Source organism: Diuraphis noxia, unplaced genomic scaffold, assembly GCF_037042655.1.
Source record: "Diuraphis noxia isolate RWA-SAM2 unplaced genomic scaffold, SU_Dnox_SAM2 contig0001, whole genome shotgun sequence".
Lineage (NCBI taxonomy): Eukaryota > Metazoa > Arthropoda > Insecta > Hemiptera > Aphididae > Diuraphis > Diuraphis noxia.
Window position 1 is genome coordinate 50,874,897 of NW_028301711.1, and position 20,596 is coordinate 50,895,492.

The 20,596-nt window shown below is 27.2% G+C and overlaps 1 protein-coding gene across 1 annotated transcript; it reads left to right on the forward strand.

The window, feature by feature from the left end:
* Positions 1-1,897: 1,897 nt before the first annotated feature.
* LOC107170215 (uncharacterized) lies at positions 1,898-3,169 on the forward strand. Its single transcript, XM_089230764.1, has 2 exons — positions 1,898-2,076; positions 2,824-3,169. The coding sequence occupies exons 1-2, from the start codon at positions 1,898-1,900 to the stop codon at positions 3,167-3,169; spliced, it is 525 nt and encodes a 174-aa protein (XP_089086890.1).
* The last annotated feature ends 17,427 nt before the right edge of the window (positions 3,170-20,596 follow it).

Below are 20,596 nucleotides of genomic sequence, written 5' to 3' on the forward strand. Positions count from 1 at the left end.
AAAATTCTGACAAGTGACATCGTAAATTCATAAACTGAAATTAAAAATATTTAACTAAGAATTAGCTATATTTTTTTGTTTTATAATAAATGACATTATAGAATTTTTTCAGCCCTTATAACCGGTACTAGTAAAACATTTTAATTGTTTCCTGAAAAACTACTTTTTTGTAGTTACTGCTGAATGGTTATTAACGGAATAAATGTCTTACCACTCAGCCTGGAATAACTACATATATCTCCCCCCCCTTCTCATCGTTATTTGCCCTTGTTTACAAGGTGAGTTAAGAACTTACTTACTACCGTCCACAATAAAAAATTGTGTGCGCCTTCAACGACGTAAAGACGGTAACAAACATACAACTAGACAGCCGTAGTCATCTACTCGACGCCGTGAATTTAATATGCCGGAATCGTTAATGAGTAGGTTCGTGAAGTTTTTGTCCGCTAGATGGCGCCACCAATTTCGAAATTCGTGTTTTACAGTTTTTTCCGTCCCATCCGTTACAAAGACAGCGGATAATTATTAATTAATAATATTTTTTATACAATTATACAATTCTTTATACTATTCAGTGGACACGACAATTATTATTGTTAGGGATTTAAGGTATCATCATATTTTTTTTCTCGAAGTACATCATTCATATAAATAAAACAAAAAATATAATATAATTTTTGTTTTTAATGGATGTTACAGTGAAAATTCTAACATAGAAAATTTACTGTAATCAGTAAGTTGTTAACGTAGTTTAGATTCATTAACTTAACAGTTAGATTGTATCGACCTGTAAAACTAATGGTAAGAATATCATCTGTATTCTAATTATATTATGAATGTTTGTAAAAATTGCGTGTTTTAAAAATACTCATAATTCGCTTAAAAATCTGAATTATCGTAAAATACCATTATGCGAACACAGATAATGTTGTTACCGTAATAAGCAAATATTCAGTCTAATTATTAAACTAATGAAATTAAACGTGATCTGCTGAGCATAAATTAGCCACATTACGCACGTCTTATAAGTTCTAAGACAAAACGACAAATAAGGGTTCTTTTTAAACAAGAATATTTTTTGTTTTCGAAATTAATAAAAAATGTCATGTTGTATTCAAAGTTGAGAGACCGATTTTAAAATAATGAGCATTATATATTGTAGAATGAATGATCTAAAAATGATAACATAAAACGTACAACGAATATAAATCAGAACTTGCATTCTAAATAATATATTTTTATAGCTTAACGATTATAACATAATTACACAATCATTAAATAATGACTTATAAAATCATAACAAAAATGTTAAGCCTAAAAAAAAATTTTGATGTTTATCACCTATAGCATTTATTATCTATAGACTTTAAGACATAAATAGGTTCCCCTAACTCATTATGTCGTTGCATGCAATATAAAAGTTTAAGCAATTTTAAAATGATTAAATTAAATAATCTACGATTAAACTAAACAATAAGCTCATGTTATATTTCACAATAGTTTCGTTTTTTGTAAAGCCCAATGGCCTAGGTTGCCGAAAATCATAATTAATAATAAAAATAAATATGTTAAATATTATACTTATTTTTTTTCCTGCAAAAAAATAATAGAATCTGTTAATTGTATCGAAATATGTAATACTTACTACTTAGTGTATACTTATCTTTATACAATACCTACATTTATTTTTAAAAAATATGACTAATTTGATAAGAAGTAGCAGGTACCTATTATACCTTTTTACTTTCTGGTTGAAATAATAAATAAATAATAATTGAGCGTTCCGAAATCATCTGTTTGGTAAAACGGTTTGTAATTGGTATTTTTCGATCGTTACTGCGTGTATCATTCGTCATACAGTTATTTATACGTCGTTGAGGTGATAAATCGTTGAAAAATGAATTATAATCCTGTAAAACGTAAGGAATTTAAGCCGCTAAAACGGTCGGGATACAGCAATGGCGAGCTTCATCAAAGCACTATAATAAACGGATTTGACCAAGAACGTTCAAAAAAGACTCGGCGCAAAACACGCCACAGGACGAGAACCACTGAAGCAGTAACTTCGTCAAACATGTAAGTACATTTCGTTCACATCGCCATAGTCCTACATGCGAGTGTTCTTTTATTGCGATACGAATATGAAAATATTGAACCATGATGGTTTTTTTTTTTTAAAGATATTTATCTGTATTCTTAAACAATCACTATTTATCACGCTGAAAATGGCATAAAATTGAACGAAGAGTATGGTTTAATTGTGTGCCTTTTTGGGTATTTGCTCGACAAATATCATGTGCTTTGTCAATAGGTAATACTCAAAAACTTTGCTCAGGGTTTCGTAAAATCTAGCACCAGCCTTGCGGCTTTTATCTTGTCTTAATTCAGACCGTTTATCGTGCAAACCTAACGAATGAGGGCGTTATTTTGTATCACATTTCTATGCACACAGGCATTTCATTGCCTCCCCATAGCACTTTCCCCATATAACTTTTGACAAAACCAAATTCTTGTGCATCGTTTCAATAGACATCAATGTCTATCGTTTTTTCTAGTCACTTATCACAAACGATGATTATTAAGTTGTGTTTTGAAGTTGATTCAGTGAGTCTCCATAGTGCGAAATCTATGGAATTTGGCATTACACACACGTTCCACAAACGCTTGGTTTTGTCAAAAGTATACACTTTGAAATTATGTGCGTGTGTGTGTAGGTAGATTGGGTGAGGGGGGGGGGAGGTCATTAAACTCCTGGACCTCGTATTTATCAATCATTAACCGTGACTCAAACGAGAATTTGAATTGTTTTCATTCTTATAACAGTGACCAGAGTAGTAGCGACTCCGACTCCGGCTGTGACTGCGACACCGAAGAAGCGTACGATTACATCAGTTTGTTTCAAGTGTGGATGAACTTTTTGTTTCCAAGAGCGTTTCGCTCGCAACCCGTGCACCGGTGGATCAAGTCGGCACATTCGGTGTCGAACTTGCAGAAAGAGCGAAGCGCCGGGAAAATATTATCGCCGGTGGGCCGGTGCTCGTTATTCCCACAAGGAGTGTTCGTGCAATCCACCACAGAGAAAGACGTGACGAAAATATGTTTTCCTGGGGCCCAAGAAACGTTCATGGCTCCAAGCCGTCCAAGTCGAAATCATAAATCACCGACATAATGTTGTACTATGTGTATGTGTCTTTCTGTACAATTGAATATTATTTATGCACAGTGACAGAATTAAATTATATATTATCATATGATACCATCATATCAATATTCAAATTGTACTATGGTAAGTTATCATTAATTATATTACAGTATTATAAAGTTTAATACTGAGCTCGTAGAAATATGCAATATATATAATATGTTACGGGCAAAGTATATACAATTTGAGCATTTTATACAATGCCCTTCGTTTATTGGGCAATATACGAGTAGATAACGGATAAGATGATTTATTGAATAATGACATGTATTTATATTATTAAAAAATAAAATAAGTTTTTTAAATTTTATTATCACTTATTGTCGCATGTACTGCTCCCGTGACATTTTGATGTACATAATATAATATAACTTATAAATCAGTAAATATAGTTATAATATATTATGTCACGTACACGCATATAATATGTGGACAAGCGGACATCACCATTGTAAAAATAACATAAGAACAAACAAACTAGTGATATATATAATAATTTTTAGATGATAATTTGACTTTATTTTAACTATGTTTTACGATTTACCTACCATATTTCATCAAATCATTTCATCCGTTATCTATATTGCCCAATTTACGAAGGGCATTGTATAAAATGTCCGGAAAATGTATAAAACGCCTGGGCATTCTATAAAATGCCCAAATTGTATACTTTGCCCGTAACATATATATATGTCTAAATAACGTCTCTGACGTTTATTATTTTCAGCCGTTCAAATCAGAAAAATAAATAAACTATTAATTATACTGTACTTTGTACGTGTTTCCCTCTTTACAGACGAATATTATAATATTATACACAGCATTTATATAACTAATACGTTCTATCATATTATCATAGGCAGCACTTATTGGTAGAAACTTATGTGGGTGCAAACGTTTATGGTAATAACATTAACAAATCCATAGGGAAGTTGCCCCCCAGTACCCCCTAATATATAACTATTGCTACAACAATTAATGTAGCTAGAAAAAAATTTCTTTATTAATAACTATTAATTGGGTCTCTGTATTTCAAATATGTTTATGAATATGTAAAGATATTATTAAAAAACAACTTTTTATTTTGAAATAAACAATATGATCTATTTTGAACAATATCGCTATTCTAATTGACGAATTAGCTTCCTACATTATTTAATTATTATTATTTAAACATTTAATCACGGACTTAGATTTTAGTCCATACAATTAATTGAGTAATCAGATATAAAATATTGAAATGATCCATGGGTATTTTAGATTCTGAGCGGCGGAGAATGTATTTATTTTACCATGATCTGTGTTTTTTATTGTCTGTCATCACGTTTTGGGGAAGTAAAAATGCTTCGATTTTCGAAATTAGTACCATATGTTAGATCAGAAAGTAAACCTAGTTAGTACATATTTGGGGGGTTAAAAGTAAAAAATTCTCAATACTTTTCTAAATAATCGAGAAAAACAAACTAAAAATTAAGGAAAAAACGGGAAATTTTACGCACAATCAGTTTTCGACAAAATAGATTTTGGTTTTTGGTGTAACTTTAAAACAAATGACCATAGATACATGAAAATTTCACCGAATGTTTATATAAGTATATTCTATCCACCATGCAATTTTCAAAAATGTTCGACTTAAGTTGAACTATTCATAGGTATTTGCAATTTTCGATCATCATTAGTTTTTTTAAAATTAATATCGATAAAAATTTATTTGTAAGGCAGAAAAGCTTGAAAATTTAATACAAGGCTCTCAACATATTGTTACAATAGCAGTTGAAAAATAAAAGAAATTCATAGTCACGATTTTTTTTTCTAAGTATGTAAAGTTCAAATTTTTACTAAATACGTAAAAATTACGACAATGTTCAAATTATCTTAGATATAAATTCATAAAAGTTTTTCTATTTAGTTCTAAGATTTGAAAATTTAATACAAGGCTCCTAACATATTTTTACAATAGCAGTTGAAAAATAAAAGAAATATAATATAGTCACAATTTTAGATTCTGATCGAAGTGATGAATGTATTGATTTTACAATTGATGTGTGTTTTTTTTTGTTTTTTTTTTTTGTGTCTGTGTACAGCATAACTAGTCGAAATAATGCTTCGATTTCAAACTTTGGAGGTTGTTTCCGATGTAAAATTGAAGATCCTTGGTGCATTGTAGAGGTCAAAAGTAAACATTTTCCATCAGTTTTCAAAAAAATCGATATTTTTATATGGTTGTAATTCAAAAACTAATCACTGTAAATACTTGAAATTTTCACCAAATATTAATGTTAGTGATATCTATATACAGTTTAATTTTCAAAAATGTTCGACTTTTTTTGAGTTATTTATAAACCACTGAAATTTTCAATTTTTTTGAGAATTTTTTTTTGAAGTGTCGGTAAAAAAATGTTGGATGGCCAAAAAAACTTGAAAATTTAATACACGGTTCCTTATGAGTTGTTCTTATTGTAGCTAAAAAAAATTAAATATCGTAAGTCACAATTTTTTTTAATAAGCGTTTACAGTTCAACATTTTACGAAATCTGTCGAAAACGTGAAAAATTTGATAGTAATCTTGAAGTTGAAAAATCATAAAATTTTTTGTGTTTATAACTAAGGATTAAAAATGCAACACTAAGTTTTCTATTAGTTTTCCTTCAAATAGCTATAGAAAAAACTCAAAGCATCATTATAGGAAAAATTTTAAGTGCGTTTGAATTATAAATTTTTACGAAATAGCGTAACGATAACGATTTACCCTCAAACGATTTTAAACATTTGTTATTATTCAAAAAGTATAAGTCGTAGGTACTTGAAAATTTTATCAGTTATTTAGATTGTCATTTTCTTTACATGATTTAATTTTCAAAATATTTTGACTTTGTTTGAGATATTTATAGACGACTGAAATTTTCAATTTGTCTGAAAATATTTTTTTGAAGTGTCGATAAAAATTTTTTGGCCCAATAAAAATACTTTAAAATTCAATACTAAGTTCCTCATAAGTTATTCTTATAGTGATTAAAAAATTATAAGAATACATAGGCACAATTTTTTTTTATTAGCATTTGAATTTCAAATATTGGCGAAAATTCGTCAAAACCATGAATATTTGCAAGTAATTTTGAAGTTTAAAAATCATAAAATTTTTTTTGTTTTTAACTAAGGATTAAAAATATAACACTAAATTTTCCATAAGTTTTCCTTCAAATAGCTATAGAGAAAACTCGAAGCGTCGTTATAGGAAAAATTTTAAGTGCGTTTGAATTTTAAATTTTTTCGAAATAGCGTAACGATAACGATATATATATCCTCAAACGATTTCAAACATTTGTTATTATTCAAAAAGTATAAGTCGTAGATACTTGAAAAATTTATCAGTTATTTATATTGGCATTTTCTTTACACGATTAGCTACCTTTTTTTTTTACATGCTACATGCATTCAAATTTTAATTTTGACAACATACGTAAAAATCACGAAAATTCGTAAATTATTTTACTCTAGAAATTCATAAAAAATTTTTCTTTTATACCTAAAATTTGAAAATTTAATACAAGACTCCAAAAATATTATTACAATAGCAGTTGAAAAATCAAGAAATGTATAGTCACATTTTTTTTTTATAAGCATTTAAAGTTCAAATTTTGTCTAAATACGTAAAAATTACGAAAATTCGCAAATTATTATAAGCTAGAAATTCATAAAAAATGTACTTTTTAAATCTAAGCTTTGAAAATTTAATACAATATTCCTTACAAATTTGTCAATCTTTATCACAAAAAAAAATGTCCACCGGAAATTCAAATTAAATTTTTATTTAGCATTTGAATTTCAAATATTGACAAAAATTCGTCAAAACCATGAATATTTACAAATTATTTTGTAGTCTAAAATTCATAATATTGTTTGTATTTATATCTAAGGTTATAAAATTTAACACCAAGTTTTTCATAAGTTTTGCTTCAAATAACTATAGAGAAAATTTGAAGCGTCATTATAGGAAAAATGTTTTGAGCGTTTGAGTTTTAAATTTTTATGAAAACGCGTAATGATAACGATTTATCCTCAAACCAGGTATTCGTATATCTATGATAATATAAGGTATAATGAATTATGATAACTACACTAACTGATTAACCATGCCATATGCAAAATGCGTCTTAATTGAAAAATAAAATATTTATTTCAAAATAGAATATATGATGACAATATTTAAATATAATATATCCTAGACTGACAAATCATCTCCGTTCAGAATCGTTTTTCGTATACAATGATACCTATCATTGCATTCAAAGTTAATCCCATCCAATACAGTAACCTACAGTACAGCAAAGCGACATCCACGACTTACCCGCTTTTTTGTTTATAAGCATTTAAAGTTCAAATGTTGACTACATACGTAAAAATTACGGCAAAGTTCAAATTATTTTATGCTAGGAATTCGTAAAAAATTTTCCTTTTATAACTAAGATTTGTAAATTTAATGTAAAGCTCCTAACATATTTTTACAATAGGAGTTGAAAAATGAAATGAATATATAGTCACAATTTTTGTTTACAAGCATGTAAATTTCAAATTTTGACTAAATACCTAAAAATCACGAAAATTCATAATTTATTTTATGCTAGAAATTCGTTAAACATTTTCTTTTTAAATCTAAGATTTGAAAATTTTTAATAATCTATCATATATCCTAGACAGATAAACCGTCTTCGCTTAGAATCGTTTTTCGTTACAATGATATAAATATCATTGGATTCAAATTTAATTCCATCCATTACAGTAACCCACTTGTAACCTACTGAACAGCAGAGCGACATCCACTTTCCCGCTTTTTTATTATCAAAATTTCATTATATCAGTATAATTGTTAACAACAAAATAATTAAAATATTTTTACTGTTGTGATTGTCTGTGTGTGGGTGCAAAAGAAAAATGTTCGTGGGTGCAACTGCACCCTCATTCCCCCCCTAGATGCCGCCTATGCATATTATTATTATAGTAATAGTTAATATATATACTATATACACTATACACGCGTTGAAATAAAATATGTAATATTTAAGTCTCTGACCTGTTTATTATTTTTCAGCTCTCAGTCTTACTGTCGTTACTATATTATAATATAGTTTAATAAATTATAATAATATACAAACTAGAACAACGAAAATTTCTAATATTATCACTATTTATAATAATGTAGTTGTTATACGATATATCTAGTATACACTATGGTATATTACATACAAATTATTATATCAACCTCGAAAACGGATATTTTGTATGGATATATTATATTATCGTCATGTAAGAATAAAATAAAATATATTATAATTTCTTGTTTACACAAAACGAGAAAAGTTTGCTACGGGGAGAACCTACGTTAATTGAAAGTACCACATTAATTTGAATAACCAATGGCCTTATTGTCCGTAGACATATTTTATCATGTAGGTAGGTACTTACTTATAAAAGCGAATCAACGTAATTAACCCGTTGGAAATGAAAACATAATCATTTTTCTATTGTTTTCTAGCAGTTAGTATTCAGCGTTGGTTTTTAACATACTTAACTTATTAAAAACAAACTATATTTTAATTTGCAGTAGAGTTGCAGTATAGTATTTGAATACTTTTTGGTATTTCTAATGAGCAGCGTGACACTGGCATGCTTGAAATTCATCTTAAAAACTACAGTACCTAGTAAATGTTATAAAATCTGTTCACATTTTGAACCACAATATTTTAAAATGTATTCAACTCTCAATACCTAACTGATAAGATCCAAAATCACTTTGTGAGTTTTAAAAATACGTCATTTTCTTTATGAATTTATTCCGGAATACTAAATACTTTTTTTTTGTCCTACCTTTGTTTGCCAATTTTCAATGTTTTCGTTTTTATATTGGTATTTTTAATTTATTTTCTAAAATAATATTTTTTAATGGTTCTGAAAAGACATACAAAAAGATTTCATCAAATAAACAAATTAGAGACAAAAACTTATCTAATCGGCCCCAAATCTCGAATTCTCAAACTTATTACAATTTGACGTATATAAGTATAGATATTGATTATTTAATTTAAATATTCTAAAATTTTTATTAACTTTTAAATATTTAAATATAAAACGTACAGAACTAAAAAAATTAATATTTTTATTTATTAATTCAAATACTTTTGTAATGAAGCATTCAAATACAATACTGATACGAGGCATTCAAACACTTCGTATTCTGAATACATTTTGTAAAGTACCTACTCAATCTTGGTGATTTATCTCTGTATTATTGTTTGTATGAATAAAATAAAAATAAAATCGTACACAAAATAGTAAGAATTCGTTAACATAATGAAATAATGCATGAATAAAATCATAATCAATTCTGTTTGATATAAATGAGAAATGTTTTAGAAAAATAATATACATCATGCATATAATGTTTAACACATATTTTAGTTCAAACCGTCGAATGTCTGTATAGTGTGTTTTCGTTAGTATTTTTTTGACCAAAGAAAATATAATTAATATGTCTGTTTTTGTAATCTCAACTCTCAAGACAGCCATTATTTATATGAAACTCGAATAGTCAGATAAGTTGCGTATAATTACTATGAGAATTGAACGAGAACAAACGTTTGTACACAATGATTTTATATTGTAGCTCAAAAGGAAATATTTTAATCGTATATTATTATTTTTTTTTTTTATTAATGATACCCTCGGCAACATGGGCCATTGTATATTATTAATCAAATTTATAAATCAAAAGTGTGTTTGTTTAATTTAATTAATAATTAGATTTTTATTTGTGTAGGTACATTAATAATTTGTCCTTCAATCTAATAACTTAAATAATCATTCAATATTATTCAAATATATTATCTATCTAATAAGTTACAATCCTGCACAAATTAATGATTTGGCGGAAAAGTCAATCCATGGAATAGGGAAAGATGGAAAGATTATCATATAGCTATGCATCAGTAACGGATGACTTCGCTCTTTGATACTTGTATATTATACGAGTACTGTTATCATCAAGGCAACAATAAAATATTCCAAAGAGAAAAACTTCATCGAGCTATAGATCTACATTTTCCGGATTTTTGTTATTTTATAACTTTAGGCACAATATATATAAGTATCTATTGTGTTATTTAGACTGTGAGTTGGTAGTAAAAAGTATAAATTGTAATTTTCAATATAACTTTACAGGTATAATTTAAAAATTATAATAGCTAATAATATAATAAATGAATTATTTTTGTCAAAAAAATATATTATTTATTTTATAATTTAATCCAAGATGATGGATTTATACTATCAGTGTGTTGTCTTTGGAATTTATTGTGTAGGTATGTGTTGTATAATAATATTGTACATTGTCAATAAGAAAATATATAAGTAATATTAAATTATTGTTGATCGTTCAATGTTTATGTTCATGATTAACAGTAATGCATAATATTAGTTATTAAATTTTGGTTAGGTACAATACTTAATAAATAACGGTACTATACGATTTTAGTTATAACTATATAAATAGGATGGATATTAATGCACTTAAAAATTTTAATATAATATTATGCTCTATGAAATATATTTTATAAAAATATGCTCTTTAAAACAAATACCTAATTACATACACTTATAGAATATAAATATATATTTAATAATTGAGCATAGGTATAGTATATAATATTCTAACGTATAAAAATATGAAACAAAGTATCAAATTATAAGCATTACTTGTTGTTAAAAATATAACATAATACATTAAATAATGTATGTAAATAAAACATTTCTTCACGCTAAAATATCAATTCTTCAAAACACTTAGTGTTAAATTTAGGAATTCATACACAGATCTAACCTAGAAGTTGCTGAATGTAATAATAATTCACTTCTTAAAAAATTACAGTTTTTTTATATTTACTCATGCAGATACAGCATACTGAATACAGTATTCGCCTACACTCGAAAATCATTTAGCCGACACAGGTATATATGATTATATTCAACTAATAATAAACTTAATATAATATATAAACTATAATATACATTGAGATCAATCAATGAAAAAAAAAACTTACACTATGCATCTAAAAATTATAAATCTGTGTATACTATTTATTTTTAATCAAATACATAAATATTGAGGTTTGATAATAATAACTGTTGAGTGCGTTTAATGTGTATAACAGCTGTGCTATAACAATATTGTATTAAAAAAATCTTGAAATATTTTCATAGAATACGTTATAAATATAATATGTAGTGGTTACAGAGCATGATAAACAAAAGATCAATATTGTAGTAGGTACTATAGATATAATTATATATACCAAAATATTCGATAAAAACTAAAAATCTCGACGTTCAACGATAATAATTTTATTCGTTTGTATATAAATTCATACCAGCAACTTGGTGATAACAAATATTTTTCCTATTATGGTATAACAACGTCGACATATAGACATTTATTAGATATAACAAAAATATGAGAATATCGTCGTATCTTACATAATATATTAATTGCGATGATTCGTTGCTTCGATTATTAGAAATATTTGAATAAAAACACCGCAGTGGGAAAATTCGGTTGGCTTATTGGGTGGGTATAAATTGAAAAAGAACATCATAACGGTTAATATTAATAATAATGATCGGATTCGAAAGGAATAGTGTCTTTAAAATGAGCGGATATAACGGAGTCTGTAGGCATAAAAAATACTGTTTCGATGATTTTCTTACCTAGTTTAACCATATTTTGTGAAGTGTTTTTTTATCTGTCTTGCATGTACAACATATTATATAACACATATTGGCATTCTATAACTTTGTACTTTTAGTTACAACGTTACAGTGATTTCATAAGAAAAATAATTTTTAAAAAAAGTATCTGTTTTTACGTCAATAAAATGATATACATTTAAAATTAAAACAAAATGTTTAACCACGGCTCTAATAGTGATACAATATTATACTATATAGGTACAGTCCTAACTCCTATAGGAGTTATAAGTGGCGAATTATATTATGTGAAAATTTGAAGGAAATTTAAATATAGAATAATGTACGGAATAATATTATATTCCATAATATTATATACCTGGTTTTATATTTTATATTTTTGATTTTTGATAAGTATGTTGTATTTACCAAAAAAATCCGAACTATAGGTACGTTTCATATGATGGAAATAAACTTGGGTCGCAATAATTATTTTTTTATTCCAAAATTTCTCCGGACTTGAATAGGATGGCCCTTTTCCTACAAAACTAAACATTAGTAGGTTACATCCAAAAACCACACTGCACTTATAAGTTATAATTTCTACAACAAAAAAGTTGATAGACAAAAACCACAACTCTAACGGTTCATAGTAAAACAAAACTCCAAAATGGCGAACACTTAGTTTGGGTTAAGAGCTTGTATAAAAATAAATAAATAAACTGTATACTATTTTTAATCTATTTACATGCAGCTGATAAAAAGCCAAAACTTTTAAGTAGTTTACCAAAAACGTTGGTAGAACTAGGTACTTAATATTATTTCAGATTGTGATAAATATTTTTAGCATATAAAACTAAAAAATACGACTTATAACGTTTACAAAGAAGATGCAATTGTTAATTTGACATATGCACAAAATACTGAATTCATAATCTGATTTAATTAATTTGATGAGTGTTCTCGCCAAGCTGATAGCGCATCGCGATATTCAACTGTGTGACGGCGAGCGTTTCCTAATCTTTCTCCTCACCCATCCACCACTCCGTCCGATAATTTATTGTTTCTTATAATATTATTGATATTTGTATTTATTCTCTTTTTGTTTAGTATTCTGTGTGTTTAATCGTTGGTCGGCCTTTTGCTTAATATTATTATCATTGTGTTTTTTCGTTTGTCTGTTTTGCGGCAACGCCTTTATTATCTTTAATTATTATTATTCTTTTTATATTGGCGTCACCGTGTCAACGTGCCATCTATTCTGCCGTTGTGTTTTTGTTATCCACTATTAATGCGACTCAAATTGTGATTTTTTGGTCCGCTAGTGAAACAACTAAATTCTTATATTGTGTATTTTAAATTCATACACAACTTTGTGTGTACACGGTTGCAATATTATAATTATCTGACAACAAGTCGGTCACCAATATTAATTGTCTATGCTCCGTGTGCAACCAAAATCAATAAAGTCGACTTTAAAAAAATAAGTCGTCTTTTTCATTTAAATTATCTTCGACCTCAACGTGGGTCCAGCGCATAAGTCTGCCAGCAACATTGCGTTGTGTGAGAGGTCGCCCAGGTCGTCCAGTTCAGCGTTCTCTCTCCACCTCTGTCTGCTGTTTTCACCGACACCGGACATCAGTAGATGTTAAGTAGTGTTAAGCATTTTTGTCCCTATTTAATGTGAGCTCTGCGGGCATTGCACTAGATCGATTCGATCGCAGAGACCCTCCCCCATACTTAACACTTGCATTTTCCTGATTCCCATGTTATTTTTAACTGCCATCCTCATCGTAGTCGTCGTTGTGTGCATCTGGTTGCCTATTCAAATTAGTAGCGGGATATAGTTGGTTAGGTGGGCGCTCACGAATTGCCTCCCGTGATTTTTTTTTAAAAAGGTTACGCGAATAATTGCCTCCCGAAAAAAAGTAGTGACCCTCTTGTACTAGAATCGCCTACGATAGTTATAATTAATCAATTTAGGTATAATCTTACATATTAAATAAACTGAGAAAATAATACATAAAATAAATATTTTAGTAGACTGCCAGGTGTAATTATAATAAATAATAATACGTATAATGAATAAGTTTACTATTTTCGAACTGGATTTTATTAAGTACACTTATTAGTTTTTAAATAAGCAGAACATATTTCGTTTTTGTAGACGTCCATCGCTTAACGTCATTGGCTAAATTTTTTTAGAATCCAAACTTAATACCATCACAAATTAAAATTGTTTTGCCTTTTTCACTAATAACACTAATGACGTTCATTTTTATAACACTGCGTGTAATTGTTATTTACGAAACTGTCTGTGTGGAATGGTGATGACGGACTAATCGTTAACTGATAATCAGTGATCAAAAAGATTGTTGCATTTGGCAAATTAATCTGCCTGAGAAATACTGTATGTCTTAAAATAATATTTTTGAACATTATGGAAATTGATATCGTCCATAGTAAAAACTATCCATAATCCAAGTATACTATGGGAGGCAATTAGAGTAGACTGTTAAGGTATACTCTAATTGCCTCCCAAAACATTCCGGAGACAATTAGAGTAAAAAAAGGTTAACTACCTGAATTTGGGAGGCAATTCGAGGGGGGTTGGTAAGTTCCCACACGAAACATAGCAGGTAAGCGAGTACATACCTATGTAAATTCCCACACGGAAAAAGTTAAGTTATTAAGACTTAGGAATGACAACTTAAAATTTGTTTTGTTTTTGTATTAGATAAAAAAAATCCAATTCAATTTTTTTTGGTATAAAATAATAATAATAGGTAATAGAAAAAATCTAATTTTATTAATTTTATTTTTAAGTTATAAAAGTTATGTAAGTTATTTGTCAGCCCTAAGTCTGAATAAAGTGGAAGGAAGTTCGTGTTTGGCAAGGCTGAACATTAACGAATTAAAAGTTAAAATTATAATTTATATAAACATTGTTATGTCTGAAATTTTTATTTTGAAAATAAGAAAATTTTAACTTTAAATTAAGTTAAGTTACTTTTCTTTGCCCAGCCTTGGTTTTTGGTATAATTTTTTTTCGTGTTGGAACTTACGTACAAGTGTATTTTTTTTCGTGTGGGAACTTACGTACGGATATCCAGGGGTAATTTTTACCTGCTATATCTCGTGTGGGAACTTACATTCGCCCAATTCGAGTGTCGCTGGTTAAGTTGCCTACCTACATCAAATCAAGGCGTACTCTGCTTTAGTAGTACATTACCTCCTATATTAAACTTGGTCTTGAAGGATGTTTGAGTGGTGCTTCGGGTAGATTCCCTTTTGCTGGTGCTTACAATGGGTATAGTCGGTATAGATACTTAGTTGACGCCAGTTTTAATTCAAATAAATGTAAAAATAATAAATAACATATTTTACATTTAAAAATATTAATTTTTTTAAGTAGATAGTTATATGTACTATTTAGTGTGCGAGTATTGGTAACAAAAACCTTAAAAAAGTGTTCTATTTTAAATTTTAACCTAGGTACAAAGTGTCCTGTCTGTATACTATCCTGTACAGTATATTTTTATTTAAAATGTGCCGTTTTTGAATTCAACGCTATGACTATTGTAGTGACCCAATTATTGTTATAATATTGTATTATATACGTTTTTAAGACAAAGGTAATAATCATTTAGGTGTGGCACACTCTAAACAAATAGTACCTAATGGATTTTTAATGCCTTTGAATTATATGAAATACCAGGAAATATAACAATAACATTTAAACATTTAAAACTATTAAAGTAGTTTTACATTGTATTATTAATGATAAACGTTAAAAAATAAATTTCTATCTTGGCGTGTTTGGAAGTGAATAGATTATACACTTAGATATCACCTAGGTATTATATTATTATATATTTATTATTATTATTATTATTATTATTACTACAGCATCAACAGCAAGTTTATGATTAAGGTTTAAATTAAAATTATAATGTATATAGGGTGATATTTACAGTAGTCTAAGCCTTAGACATTAGACTCTAATGTATTATATTATTATATCTATATACCAGATACCTAGGTATATAAATTAATACTGTTTAAACGTCACTAATCACATAAATGTGCATTTGCTCTTAACAGAATATGTGAGAAGTTGGTACGTATTTCGTATATTAAATTAATATAATATAATACTAATATTATGGTCAAACTCAATAACAAGAATTGTTGATTCAAATGTACCGATCAAAATAATGACATCCTACATTAGAAAACATATTTAATGTAAAATTAATGTTTTATACTATTAATGTTCACTATGGAATTCAGCCAACACTTGAAATAAAATAGTTACGATTGGCGTGACAAAAGGAAAGAAAAAAATCGTATGAAATTTAATGCCATTTTATAATGGTGACAAAAATCAATGGTACCTAATGATCACACCGTGTTTATATCGACTGTTATAATAATTAGACACATACCATATAATATCATATATTATAATATTATACAGACATTGTGGAACGCTTGAAAATATTTTCTTCCATATTAATAAATTAGGTACCTACCATCACTTTAACAACTTGATATTTCAATCCTCTAAGCAAATCTAAATTCTACTAGATAAATTTATATATTTCAACTGTTTACAGTGCTGTGGAAATTTTACAAGGTATTGGAAGATATTATTATTAAATTATTAAATCTGTAGTAAATACTGCGCTTTATAGGTAGCAGGTCACCAGCAAATATGGATAATAATCCAGTTATGCTACATTGAATACTGCATCTATTGTGAATACACTTGAAGTACTAAATACATTTTGAATACTTTTTAAGAAAATATTTCGATAACTATTTATTATCTATTGAAAATACTTAATAAAAGTACAATAGTTTTTATTCCTATAAAAAAAAAAAACTTCTTTATATATTATTACGATAACTATTGTTTTCCTATAACGTTTGTTTTTTAACCAATTAAACGATACTCGTATTACTTTAATAGTTGCATATAATATTAGGTACTTATAACTTTATAAACATAGATGCGCAATCACAGTGTCATGTCATGAATTTTATCATGCAGTGAAAATTATTTATTAAGGAAGCTAGTCATAATATTTTGTTTTTTTTTTCACAAACGGTGATATGCGTTAAATACAAAAATATCACAATATTTTCCGTATAACATTATTATACGTAAAATATCATGTACATATTTCTTGATGCGCGCAATACATAGTATTTTATTCTGTGCATTTATTGGGATTTCTTAAAAACATATCTCGCATTCATTACGACTACTAAAATTAAACAAAGAGCTATTGTTTGATATCGTTTTTTAGCCCGAAAAAGTTACCAAACGTAGTCGAAGGTACAATACATCATTGCAAAATGATCTCCGAATACTTGGTATTATTATTTATTATTATTATCAAGTTGGCTCGTCTAGTAGACGACGACATGTAAGCTGCAACGGTTATTCCCGAAAAAAAACATTTGTAAAAGATGACGTTCGTTTATTTTAATAATAATATTAATATTATGTCTTGAAAAAAATCGTATACTTATGTATAATTACATTGATTACGATATTATACAATGTAGTAGTATGTATATAAAATATAAATATATAATATAATAAATGCACGCCAGCTGGAGACACTAAAAAAATTACACCGAGTTGTTAGGTGGTCAAATAAAGTCTTTATTTAAAAAATATAACTGCTATTTTTAATTTTCTAATTTTCTCTAGATTCTGTTGTTAACACGTTAAACGGCGAAAGACATGTGGTGGACGGTAACATACAATTATATAATATACGTTTAGAACATTGTTTGTTCTGTTATTCAGTGTAAAGTCTGCAGCTCTAGTTTAAAATATAAAGCAGATATTCAAGTGCAATTTTTGAATGTAATATATCACTAATTAAACACCCAATGACTATGGTAAAAAAAACTATTTTTTTTTTTTTTTTGAAAATATCCATTCCGTAAAGTTATTTGTTTATATTACTTACAAAAAAATGTATAATCAGCTAAATTTCTATGAATGGAAGCTTATTTAAATAAAAAATATAGCATAATATTGCAGTCAAATTGTATGGTTATGAGTTTTGTAATCTCAACAACAAATAACATACAACATACAATTTATTGAAATTATTATAATATGTAATAACTTTATTTGTTTTATAATATTGTTCAATATATCTATCATTAACTACACAAGTCAATTGTATTGGCCCATGATTTTTGTAACGAAATTATAAAGCTAGATATAATTAAAATGATGAGATGAATAGAAAAACAGATGATAGCATAATATATGAGATATTCCCAGTGACATGAAATTTTTATTGATATGAAAAACGAATAGCAATATAATAATTATGATTTAGACGTATCTTAAAAACAATATTTTATACAATAAATATTTAAATGTGAATTATAGGTAGTTATTACCATCCGTAAGTACTATAATATCAAAGCACATGCAAAATTAAAAATCTATATTATTAGTGATAATTTCAATAATATTTATCATGATTAGGATTATTTTATCATTTTCTAAACTTAAATGATTTAAAATGATTGATTATAGCGATACGCGTGTTGTTACCAATCGGATGATTTAACTCTATGACTGTTATAAGACGTATTAAGATAAAACTAAATAGAATGAATAATGAAAAATAATTATTAAAAAATATTTTTCGGTGATTAAATGAATCTTATGTCCTGCCTTCGCCATTCTGTAGCACCTAATAATAATAATAATAAATTAGGTATTGTGGTCTGTAGCTGTATTGTGTACTGTGATAGGAAATAGGACATAGAAATTTGGATGCTTATAAAATCAAACAAACAAACATTCGTTAGGCTTATTATGAGCTCCTTATAAACAAAAGATGTTCAATTAAAGGATTTATCCATAGATGTGTATAAATTATGTTATAGATTAGTGGTAACCAAATTCAAATAACTTGCTTATCAAAAATTAATACGTCATAGGTTTGTGGGTAAAATGAATGAATTTATTTCTAATAATTTCAATATTTTTTTATAATTTCACTGTATATAGTGCTAGATATTATAAAGATTTGCTGATTGCTTTATGGTTTGATAATTATTTATTTTCATCAACATTTTTAAAGAAATAAAAAAAATGTTCAATGATCAAGATTTCTGTGTCATATTTATATATTATAATAATATGACGTACCTACCTAATATAATAAATAACTAGTCCATCATGAATTCATTTTAAAAATGACGTTTAGATATGATATTTAAAAAAGTAGGTATTGCATAACTATCTAGTCTTATATAAATATTTAATTATTTTCAAAATATATATGAAAATCACTTGTAAGTTTTTCAATTTACTAAATAATAAAATTAATTACACTACTGATACGAATTTACTGATTGATTTAATTTATAAAAATTCAAAGAGTTATCAGTAATAGCACATATTATTATATTCTGTAGTGCTTCTGAAAAATACTTAATGTAGTACCTATACCTATATTCTTCAACTTCAATGTTTTCCCTATCATTTTCAATATTATCACGCCGTGCTTGTGTGTTTAACGATAACTTAACATACACATTAAATTATTTTATTTTAGTTAATTGGTGTGTACAAAACTATGGCGAACAAATTGGTTACATTTAAAAAATATTGTAACATGCACTTACTTCGACAGATAGTTTATTATTTTTATTGATATAATATTTTTTTACAAATGTTTTATCACAAAATTTACATTGGCTTATTATAATATGTTCTACACTTAGGTCCTTAACGTTTATCAACTAAATGCTTAGACAAATACAGTGGTAACCGAAATATATTTTTTGTTCACGATGTATAATATTAGTTAGGTACTTTGCACATACATGTACCTCAATGGCATATCGTTGCTTGCGTCGAAATGTGTTCTATGAAAATAATTCAAATGAATGTATAAAAAAAAGCAGGGTAAGTCGTGGATGTCACTCTGCTGTATAGTAGGTTACTGTGTAATGGATGGGATTAAATTTGAATGCAATGATAGGTATCATTGTATACGAAAAACGATTCTGAACGGAGATGATTTGTCAGTCTGGGATATATTATATTTAAATATTGTCATATATTCTATTTTGAAACAAATATTTTATTTTTCAATTAAGACGCATTTTGCATATGGCATGGTTAATCAGTTAGTGTAGTTATCATAATTCATTATACCTTATATTATCATAGATATACGAATACCTGGTTTGAGGATAAATCGTTATCATTACGCGTTTTCATAAAAATTTAAAACTCAAACGCTCAAAACATTTTTCCTATAATGACGCTTCAAATTTTCTCTATAGTTATTTGAAGCAAAACTTATGAAAAACTTGGTGTTAAATTTTATAACCTTAGATATAAATACAAACAATATTATGAATTTTAGACTACAAAATAATTTGTAAATATTCATGGTTTTGACGAATTTTTGTCAATATTTGAAATTCAAATGCTAAATAAAAATTTAATTTGAATTTCCGGTGGACATTTTTTTTTGTGATAAAGATTGACAAATTTGTAAGGAATATTGTATTAAATTTTCAAAGCTTAGATTTAAAAAGTACATTTTTTATGAATTTCTAGCTTATAATAATTTGCGAATTTTCGTAATTTTTACGTAT